Genomic DNA, 12083 nt, shown 5'->3' on the forward strand with positions numbered 1-12083 from the left:
AAGAGCTATAGAAAAAAATATTTTTAGCTCAAAATGAGTACAATGCAATAATAAAAAAAAATATGCCCCTAAAGGTGTACATAACCTTTAGTCATAAACCAGAATTTTCTTTACCGACAATTCTTGAACTTTCTTCCCACACATTTCTTTCTTCTCAAAGAAACTGCTGCATGTGATGAATAATCTTCCTCTGACATGCTACATAATAAATTTCCATTTACACATTAGAAGAACTATGAATGAAAGATTTTGAAAAGATGGCAAGTAGTGTAATCTCCTGAGATTATGCATGGCTATTATGTTTCTATTTCTAGTATCCATCTCTGTTAAGCTATATAATGCCACTTATGCCAGTTCTGCTTATATTCACAGCACTTTATTTTTCAAGGTCAGGGAAATTATTACTAAAAGGCTAAAGTGAATAAATTTGATGCGCTGAGAAGGCCAGTAAATTATTTTTACAAGGAGAAAAAACATCCCTAAAGGATCAAATTTCATAATGCCTTATACAGACTGTCCCAAGTGATTATAGAAGGATTTAAGATGCTGAGAAACTGCTTAGAAAAGCTCTAGTACACTGCTTAGCTGTTATTTTTGTTAAGTTTTGGTAAATGCGTTCACTTTGAGATAAATAAATATTTCTAAAATGTACAGAATTATAAATATGGATAGACATTTATATGCACTTTCAAATCATTGGACTTGGCTGATTTTGGGATACATTAAACATACAGAAGACAAATTCACTAAGGCTAGTTTCACACTGCTGGCAGGAGTTCCGGCAGGCTTTTGTAGTAAATGGGGCCATTCTGGCAAAAAAATGCCGGCAGTGTGAAAGAAGCCTTATACTAGACAGTTAAAAAATGTGCCAGATTTATCACAGCAACTGATAATGGATAATAAATCTGGAGCACCTTCAGGCTATCTAATCTAAATGTATACCACCTATTAGGTCAGGCATCCTCATATACTACTGTGGCCCTCCAGCTGTTGCAAAACTACAACTCCCAGCATGCTCGAACAGCTTACAGGTATCAGCCTACAGCAGGGCATTGTGGGAGTTGTAGTTTTAACAACAGCTGGAGGGCCGCAGTTTGAGGGTGCCTGTATTTGGTGGCTTACCAGGTGCCAGAATTATGTGCCTTCATTTTGGCCTATCTAAAGCCACACCGTTCCAGCACTAAACCATACGCCTTCCTCTTATTGTGAGTGAGACAAAAAATGGATCTACAATGCTGCATTAATGGGAGCCAGTCCAATCCAGAATTCTGGCCCTTTTCCAATAGGAAAGCTGCCCCACAGTATTGAAAATAGATGGCTCAAAATCTTGATATGTTATTCTACACAGTGGCTACAATATTTCAAGTCAGCAGCAAATATTTTATTGGTTTCAACGAGAATTTTTTTTGTTCCATTTTGAATCTCTAGCTCGCTTTTTGTGTTCATTGGGAGGACAGGTCTTCTCTGTTGTCACACTAGGCATTTATGAAGGCTACAAGGTTCTTGGGTGATATGCTTTATAAAAAAAGAAGTCCATGTGAAAATGAAGGTGAAGCAACCAATCAGATTTAAATTCCTGACCACTACTTTTGAAAAACATTTCATAAATGTGCATGTTTGCTAGCACCTGAAAAGTTGACTATAAGAAGATCGTCAAGAGAACAATAAAGTAAAAATAAAATACAATAACAAATAAACAGCACATGCAGTAAGAATGATGCTTACGTATGCATTTCAGACAGTCTATATGGGATTAAAAATATCACTGTGCATTATTCAAACATGGTGAAAAAGAAAGTTACACTTTCTAATTCCACTATTTAATATTGCATACAATGTAGTGGGGAGCAGGAAAAAATTCCAAATGGGGTGAAATTGGAAAAAACACAATTCAACAGCAGTTTTATGGGTTTGGTTTTTACGGGGTTCCCTATATGGTAAAACTGACCAGTTACAGTACTTTCATTCTCCAGGTCAGTATGATTACAGCAATACCATATATGTATAGTTTTTCTCTTCATTATTAAAACATGGTGAAAAAGAAATCTGTGTTTTAACCATTTCAGCCCCGGAGGTTTTTTTGTTTTTTTTGTTTTGTTTTTTCACTCCCTGCCTTACCGGGGAGATAACTTTTTTATTTTTCTGTTCATGTAGCTGTATTAGGGCTTGTTTTTTGCAGGACAAGTTACACTTTCTAATTCCACCAAGACTCCCCGTAGTGGGGAGCTGGAAAAAAAATTTCAAATGGGGTGAAATTTTTTTAAAAAACCACACAATTCAACCCAGTTTTATGGGTTTGTTTTTACGGGGTTTCCTATCTGGTAAAACTGACCAGTTACTTTCATCCTCCAGGTCAGTACAATTGTGGCAATACCATATATGTATAGTTTTTCTTGCATTTTAATACTGAAAAAAAATCCTTGAAAAAATTATGACCCCTATAACTTTTTAGTAGTTATGTGTATGGAGCTTTGTGAGGGCTCATATTTTTGCAGGACGATCTGTACTTTTCAGTGATACCATTGAGAGTGTGTATGACTTTTTGATCAGTTTTTATAAAAAAAATTGAGGGACATGAAGTAACCAAAAAAACTGTGAATCGGCCGTTTAATGTATGGGAAAAATATATTTTTTAATAGTACAGACATTTTAGCATGCATAGATGCCTATGGTGTGTATTTTTTATTGTTTGCATATTTTTATTTACATTTTGGGGTGATTTGAATTTTTATATTTTTATAATAAGAATTTTTTTGTTTTTGTTATCCCCCTTAGGGAACTATAACAAGCAATCATTAGATTGCTTCTGTCATACACTCCAATGCATTAGTGTTGGAGTGTATGAGCAACTGGTGTACAGTAGAACTGGCTTAGTTGCCCATAGCAACAATCAGATTCCACCTTTAATTTTGGAAAATGAAAGGAGGAATCTGATTGGTTGGTATGGGCAACTAAGCCAGTTCTACTTTACACTAGTTTAATAAATGATTCATTTTGTTCCTATGAAACCCATAGTTCCCATAGGAACTAATTTGTGGCAGCCTCTGTTCATTCAGGGGCACTGAGGCTGCTGCACACTGCATCTGAGTTCCCAAATCTTTCTCCCTACAAAAGGTAGGGAGGAAAGTATGAAAATGAAAAATGAAAATGAAAAAAAATTAAAATTAGCCTGTATTGAAGGGGTTAAAATAACTCTCCTAACACGTTTGTTTTAGTAAATACTTGCATTTCTGTAATGTAAATTTTAATGGCACCATTTAATTTACCATATCTTGTACTGTGGGGTGAATTTTAAAAAAAATTCAACTCCGCCATTGTTTTTTAAGATTTGTTTTTTTAAGTTATTATTGTACACTAAAAATGTTATGATGATCTTATTCTGCAGTGATTACTGTGATACCAAATTTGTATAGTTTAATTACATTTTACGCAATGCTAGGGTGCTCGTCCCCGTCCCCGCCTGCCATTGGCTGCCGCTCCCAACACTGGATGTTTTCATCCGTGCACAGGGAAAAGCAGCAACGGCGGTGTGGAGACCAGGTGCGGCGCAGGGAGTGGGGAGCCAGGTAAGTATATTCAGTGTGAGGGGCCTGGGCATATCGGGGCATTTAATAGTCTTGGATAACCCCTTTAAGCCCTGCTGCAGGCTGTTTATGATGGCAGGCCTGGGAGCCTTCACAAGTTCTAAGTTGCCAATCAGCTCCCCTTGATTTTGTTGTGGGGGCGACCTCCCTCTGACCAACCACTCAGATGCTGCTATGGACCATGGCATCTGAAGAGTTAAGTAAACAGGATCAGAGTTATCTCCAATCCTGGTAACTGCAGATGGGTGTCAGGTGTATTCCACAGCCAGCTTGTGAGCCCACTGCATACACTCTTCACACACCTTGGATATACAGTTACGTCTATAATGGCAACTTTTTCAGTTGGTGTGGGCATTTTTAGTAATCCAGGGCTCTACAGCTCTGTGATCAAAAACTGATCGCACATGCAGATGATCAGCTGTGTTTCTGTGCAGGAGGTCCGTTGATGGCTGCAAAATGTGGCTCTGTGGGTGGCAGGTTGTGCACCACTGTTGTAGATGTAATACACAAAACAGCTTATAAGTAGCACTATAAATATTCAAACAAATGTTTGTAAAAAGTTGGGTAATTTTAGCAATATTAAAGGGTTTCTGTCATGAGAAATTACGTTATGTAGCTGACTGACATTAGCGAGGTGTCATGAGGAAGGATCTGTAATTTATGTTGATCCGAAACATGTTGATGAAATGAGCCTGATGTTTGGTTTTTAAGCACGTTTCCTAATAAAATACGCACTGCGAGGTGAAGCTGGACAATCAACTTTTTTCGCTACAGTTACGTCTAGGTGCGCGAATGGGTTAAGATGATATGATGAATATGAAAGATGAGACAATAGAGGGTATATTGCAGGGCTGGCCAACCTGCGGCTCTCCAGCTGTTGTAAAACTACAACTCCCACCATGCCCTGCTGTGGGCTGATAGCTGTAGGCAGACTGGGCATGCTGGGAGTTGTAGTTTTGCAACAGCTGGAGAGCCTCAGGTTGGCCATATCTGGTATATTTCAACAACAGAAGAATCCTTCAAAATATCTTGGATAAAGTAACCAAAAATAACGTGCTATAAGCAGTAACAGCTTAACCGTACAAATCCTGTAATTTCAAATACATTTTAGATTAGAAGTTATAAATACATGTATTATTAAAAGACATTTTTACCTTTTGATCAATGTACTTATTTTCCTCAATACCAGAGCGTTTAGAGTGATCACAAGAAGAAGAAGAAGCTGAAGGAAGTCTTCTCAGAAGACAGCTGGTGTCTTGTTGTTGACGGTCAATAAACTGCTTCATGAAACTTTCCCTTAGGAAAACATAAAAAATAATAAATAAGGTCTTCTCTACACATTATAGCATTCATAGGACTATGTTGGTTCACAGCATGTTTGGAATACAGTTAGGTATGCATTTTTACTGCATCCTGGAAAAAAAAGTATACTGTGACGACAGGATGCCTATGATGTTACATTGTCATTGACTTAGATCAGGAAAAAACTGGAGAGCTCCTACATGAAAGAGCTGGGAACATTGAAATCCAAGATGCAGATGTTAGATGCTAAAGTTAATGACAGGGGACAGAACAGGATAATCATTCCTTTAGTGTGCAAGCATGGCCACCACTGATGGATCGCATGGTGGTCGTAACTATGGAAATAAGAAGTGTATAATGTCATGGAAAATTGAATCAAGCTAGCAAAGGACGCAATATGCATAATAATAATACATTAGTAAGTGCCTTGTATTAACTTTCTCTACATCATAAATGCCACTTGCTGAAGTTTTAAATGTATCTTTAGAAGACCAGGTGGTTCGGTCCCTTCAGAGCAATCTTTCCTTCCAGTGGCAAAGCCAGTGCATTTCCTATTTAGGGATTTAGACATCATCCTAACTACTGTATTTTTTGCCATATAACATGCACCTGCCCATAAGATGCACCTAGGTTTTACAGGATGAAATTAAGATTTTTTTTTTCCATTAGACCTCAGATCAGACCCCAGTTCAGAGCTCTGATCAGAACCCCAATGTTAATAAGACCCCCAATCAGAATTCAGCTCAGACCCCCAATGTTAATAAGACCCCATTCAAACCTCAGCTCAGACCTCCAATGTGAAAAAGACCCCCATTCTCACCTCAAATCACATCCCAATGTGAATGGCCCCCAATCAGATCTCAGATCAGAGCCCCAATTTGAAAAAAGACCACCCATTCAGACCTCAGATCAGACCTCCAATTTGAATGACCCGCAATTAGACCTCAGATCAGAGCCTCACTTTGGTAAGGGGGGGGGGGGGGATTGAGGAGTGGGGAGGCCATCTTATAGGTTGAAAAATATAGTAACTATCTTTGCAGAAAAATATTTTTATTGTTCTGCTCCTATAACAGCGCAGAACAATGGAAATACAAATCAGTGATGTGAACTCCACCTAACGTGTTAAGAGTCAAGATGGAGATCGCTGGATCTGTACTTGCCAACTCTCCTGGAGCTTCTGGGAGGCTCTCAAAAAAGGGGAAGATCCTGGACTCCTGGAGGAATTAGCAAATGCACTGATGAGCAAAAGGGTAACGATGTTGTGAACTTTTAAATTCAGGCTCCATATTTCACCATCCACTACAGTTTAGAACATGAGACTACCATCATTTTATAGACAATCATCTTGGCTATATCTTACATAAATTAGACATGCAACTTTTTAGCATATTATTAGTTATGCAGATTATTATCAAGTAACTGCATTGTTACTGTTTTGCTTCCAGATTTGCAAATCCACCTTTGGCTTTCAACACGGCCTGAATCCTTCTGGGCATGATCTTGATTAGATTCAAGCATGTCTCGAGTAAAATATGTTCCTAGGTCTCTGCTGCGTGTTCCCAGTGTTGGTGCATACTGGTTGACCTACTTGGGTACGAATACAGCTTTTTCTTCAACTCTACCCACAAGTGTTCGATTAGGTTGAGGTCTGGGGACTGTGGGGGCCAATTCAACACCTCAATTTCATTGTCATTGAATTATTTCTTAGCCAATCACAACAAATGATTTGGGTCGTTGTCCTGCTGGAACATTATGTTGTCCATTTAATACCCATAGTACTCGAGTGTACAGAGTAACTCATCTTGTAGGATACTCACATATACTGTAGCTCAGCATTGAGATCCTGGTCAAGTATCCAACGCCTTTGGCTGTGAAACACCCCCAAAGCATCAGGCTTTGTCCACCGAGCTTGACAGTGCCTTCAATTTCTCGATCCGCTAGCCCCTTTTCCCCTTGTTTCTTCCAGACCCATTTGCACCCACCAGAGCCCAGTCTATTGACTTTTGTCTCTTTGCTCCAAATCACCTTCTACTGTCCACTTTTCGTACTTTTTGAAAACACGAGCCATCGCTTCTTATGACGATATTTAAGGCTTTTTCACTTTTTTTCGGACCACCATTCCAGACTTGTGTAATGCGTGTTGCAGGGTTCTTGCATGGAAGTCTGTGATCTCACTATTACGAAGCATAAGAGATACGAGCCACCTCTACTGCTGTGTTTGTCGCGCCAGAACTGATAGATCTTGTGATGAGCTGACTTGTTGACTCTGATATTTTGCCTGGACATCCACCTCTTGGCTTTTGAATTGATGAACAGACTTAATTTTGCATTCTTTCAACTGTCATAGAACTCACATGATGCAGTTTAGCAATTTTCTTGGCCGAGATACCACTATCGATGAGCTGGATGATGCTATTTCTCTTTTCTTGCAAAATCTTCTTCATGGTTTCAACCTAATGACACACTGAGCTATTGGGGAACAGCTTGTGATTTTCAGTACACAAGAAGAAAAATTTTGTTCCAGCACCAGGAGCAAAACAGTAACAATGCAGTTACATGACAAGAATCTGCATAACTAATCATATCCTAAATAGTTGCAAGTCCATTTTATGTATGAGATAGCCAAGATGATTGTCTATAAAATGATGGTAGTCTCACATTCGAAGCTGTAGTGGATTGTGAGATATGGAGCCTGAAAGTCAAAACATTGTTAACCTTTTGCTCGTCAGTTGTATATGTGTATATCATGAAAGACCCTCCATGAGCTCTAACTGTATGTGACTCTGACTGTATGTGATTATGTGTCATTAGACGAAGCCGATAACATAAGTGTTCGGAGGGAGAGTGATGGGTCATGAAAGGGGCAGGGCCTACATGGAAATGGATCAGATCAGAATTTAACTTGCAGGCTAACTTCTAAATGTTGCCAAGTAGGATAACATCTAACACATGTATACTTTAACTCTTCATTAGGGCTCATGCACGTGAAACTGTGCTGCCCGTGCCGTGCATGGGGGACTGCAATTCAACTTGAATGGGTCCATGATCCTTCCACACTGCAAAAAAGAGCATGTTCTATTTTTTTGCAGTGCAAAGGCACAGACTAAAATGACACAGAAGTGCTCCATAGTGCTTCTGTGGCCTTCCGCTCTGTGCCTCCGCGCTCTATCTTCCAGATTGCAGACCCATTGAAGTGAATGGATCTGCATCCGTAATATGGTGTGCACATGGCCAGTGCCCATAAATTGTGGACCAGCTGTTTGTGGGCCACAATACGGGCACGGCCAGCACACATCTCTGTGCATGAGCCCTTAATCACGTTACTACACAAAGCTACAATCATTTTAAAAGAATAAAACATTACAAATAATTAATACAGAGACTTCATAGTAGTATAAATTTAGCCATGTCAGCAATGGTGGGATTCACAGTGGTCATAAACCCATCTAATTAACTTTTATAAGGCTACTTTCACACCTGCGTTTGGAGCGGATCCGTCTGGTATCTGCACAGACGGATCCGCACCTATAATGCAAATGCTTGTATCCGTTCAGAATGGATCTGTTTGCATTATTCTTTTAAAAAAAAAGTCTAAGTCAAAACGGATCCGACCTGATTTACGTTGGAAGTCAATGGGGGACGGATCAGTTTTCAATTTTACCATATTGTGTCAGTGAAAACGGATCCATCCCCATTGACTTACAAAGCAAGTCAGGACGGATCCGTTTGGCTCTGCATCGCCAGGCGGACACCAAAACGCTGCAAGCAGCGTTTTGGTGTCCGCATCCAGAGCGGAATGGAGGCGGAACGGAGACAAACTGATTCATTCTCAACGGATGCTTATCCATTCAGAATGCATTGGGGCTGAACTGATCCGTTTTGAACAGTTTGTGAGATCCCTGAAACGGATCTTACAAATAGAATTCAAAACGCCAGTGTGAAAGTAGCCCAAGCTGTCTGACTGGTGGGTGATAAATGGTTAAAAGGAGTGGTTACAGGATAATAATTTATCCTTATATCATCTATTCTCTTACATTACATGTGACCATCTTGTGAATTACAGGCCATTTATAGTAATTAGAAACACATTGTGCAATCTGAGGTTATAATTTTATACAATATTACATCAAAAACACAATAAGATTTCTTATTCCAATTTATATAAGATGCTTGTTCGAGAGAATATTACAGCCAAACCAAAGTGAAACATTTTTGAATATTTGTTACTGTGAATATTCAGCAAATAGCCACAATACACAATATATAATAATATATCATAATGATCAATAGGTGTCAATGGGCGCCAGAAGTGAAGAATTCTGTCAAATGCTTTAATTATGACTGCTTACAGTCAGGGCTCATGGGAAGGTTAGGTCCTCAAGCTGTATTCGCCAACTCTGGAATACTGATATTTAGTAAGCCTGTTATAAAATAGGTTATTAATTAGAGCTTTCTATTAAACAGAATTTAAAGGCCGAGAAAGAAAACATCTAATTCCTACTAACTATAGTGATGTTCCCTTAAAGAGGACCTTTCACCAGAATAAAACTTCTAAACTAACTATACAGGCATGTAGAGCGGCGCCCAGGGACCTCCCTGCACTTATTGTTATACCTGGGCACCGCTCCGTTCTCCCGTTATTGCCTCCGGTATCTTCATAGTTAGGCTCCACCCAGGGGAACCTACCGTCGGCTCATTCTCCCATGCTGTAGCGCTGGCCAATCGCAGTGCTCAGCTCATAGCCTGAGAGAGAAAAAAGTCTCTCAGACTATGAGCTGAGCGCTGTGATTGGCCAGCGCTACAGCATGGGAGAAGGAGGCGCCGGCAGGTTCCCCTGGGTGGAGCCTAACTATGAAGATACCGGAGGCAATAACGGGAGAACGGAGCGGCGCCCAGATATAACAGTAAGTGCAGGGGGGTCCCTGGGCGCCGCTCTACATGCCTGTATAGTTAGTTTAGAAGTTTTATTCTGGTGAAAGGTCCTCTTTAGGACCAGGCCAGTTTTGGTAATTTGGTAATTTTTCCAAGTTGTACTTTTTAATGGGACCATTGAATGCTCCATATAATGTATTGCAAAACTGTAAAAATAAATATTTGTGGGGTAAAAAAGCTAATAAATGCAATTTCACCATTGTCGTTTAGGTTTCATTTTTACAGCATTCAGTGTGGTAGAAATCACATTACGACTATATTATGGGGATCAGTATAAGTACAGCGATACCAAAGGTATACAGTTTTTATTATATTTTACTACTTAAAATTTAGAACCTTTTGTAAAAAAATAGTTTTAATTTTTCTATTAACATAGTTGTCTGATGACATGCTTCTTGCAGGTTGACCTGTAGTTTTTATTGGTGTAATTTTGGGGAACATGTAACTTTTTCAGAATGTTTGATTCAATTTTGGTAGGTAGGCAAGGGGACCAAAACTCTGTTTTTGAAAGAAAAGCTGTAATTACACTGTACTACTACTACAACTACTACCTTCACTAATTTACCATTCCTTGCTCGGCTGCTCCCCCTTGCCCTGCGCTGCATTGCGCAGGGCAAGGGCTTTCTCTTTACTACCGGTGACATACCGGGCTTCACATGGGAATGTTAGGGGGAGACGTCCACCTAGCAGTGAGTCCAGTGACGTCACCAGCACTAATGGACGATCTTTAGCACTGCCCTAACCTGTTTTACAGGCTAGGGCAGAGCTAAAGACCGCCCATTAGTAATGGTGACATCATCAGGTTCACTGCTAGGTGGAAGGCTCAACCTAGCATACTGAGAAAAAGCCAGGTATATCACCGGCAGTAAACAAACAGCGCTTCTCCTGCGCTATGGGGGGCTGGGTCTCAAAGGCTTCTGTACATGGCAGACCCTGAGGCCATTGCGGGGGGCCAATGGAGAGGCAGAGGGAGCTCTATCCCTCTGGGATCCTCTTATATACTGCAATCAGCATTGATTGTGGCATATAGGGGGTTAATCTGTGATACCAGCGGATTCAGCAGGGTCCCAGCTGTCAGTCACAGCCGGGCCTCTGCATTGATTGTACGCACACAGCTCCTGTGCCCGCCCGACCATGACTTAATAGTACGTCAATTTGCGGGAAGTCACTTCCTGCTGTGATGTACTATTACGTCAAATGTCGCCAAGGGGTTAAATAAACCCCCGCCTGTCTGGGCACTAACTAATAAAGAGAACTTCTCTCTCTCACTTATGCCTTCAGCATGTTGGGAGGATCAGACTTTGCCCAGCCACATAGTCTGATAGCCAGCATACTCTGACACTGGCTCTAAGGCCTCAATTTATTCCCCAGTATTCCCAGCAGCCACACCTGGGATCAGGGCCAGCGTCAGCAGCCGGCATACCCGGGCAAGTGGTGATGTCATGACGTTTGTATCAGTGCTGCGCAGGGCCAGAGGAGAGAAGAAGTGAAAGAAAGGTCCACCAGCTCCCCTGCTCTCCAGCAATGATAGAATGATAGGTATGTGAGGTGGCCACTGGGGGGTCATTACACTGTGAGGGGGCCAGGGTTATAATACTGTGGGAGGAGGCCACTGAGGGGGTCATTATACTCTGTGACGGGGCCACAGGAGGTCATTATACTGTGTGAGGACCACTTGGGGGTCATTATACTGTGTGTAGGGCCACTGGGGGTTCATTATACTGTGTGGTTGGCCACTGGAGGCTCATTATACTGTGTGTGTGGCCACTGGGGGTTATTATACTGTGTGGAGGGCCACTGAGGGTCATTATACTGTAATGGGGGAACCAGGGAGTCATTATATTTAGGCACAGGGGGTAATTACACTGTATGGGGGCCATTGGGGGTCACTCAGGGTCGTAGCTATAGGGTGTGCAGAGGTAGCAGTCGCTATCGGACCCAGGAGCCTGAGGGGACCAAAGACCCTTGTGCCACATAAGACACTGGCATTATAGAAAGTGCATGCTGGTCAATTTACACCTCTGGCTTGAGGGAAGGGGCTAGGTCAAGAATTTGGCATGAGGGGGTGCCCTTTCAATGTTTGCCTCAGGCAGCAGAAAGGCTATGTACTCCCCTGCCCCTTTCCAACAAGCACTGAGGGAAGGGGGGCCCAAGCTGAACTCTTGCACTAGGGCCCATGAGCTTTTAGCTACGCCCCTAGGGTCACTATACTTTCTGGGGGCACTGGGGGTCATTATACAGTGTGGAAGCCACAGGGGGACATGT

General features: G+C 41.2%; 1 protein-coding gene across 2 annotated transcripts in view; it reads right to left on the reverse strand.

Moving 5' to 3' along the window:
• The window catches only part of NALCN (sodium leak channel, non-selective), a 759765-nt gene that overhangs the window by 141601 nt on the left and 606081 nt on the right, over positions 1-12083 (reverse strand). For both annotated transcript variants that reach the window (XM_044284936.1, XM_044284935.1), the window contains one exon: positions 4739-4880. In XM_044284936.1, the coding sequence (XP_044140871.1) occupies positions 4739-4880 (142 nt within the window). The remainder of the gene's footprint in view (positions 1-4738; positions 4881-12083) is intronic.

The sequence above is a fragment of the Bufo gargarizans genome, chromosome 3, assembly GCF_014858855.1.
Source record: "Bufo gargarizans isolate SCDJY-AF-19 chromosome 3, ASM1485885v1, whole genome shotgun sequence".
NCBI lineage: Eukaryota > Metazoa > Chordata > Amphibia > Anura > Bufonidae > Bufo > Bufo gargarizans.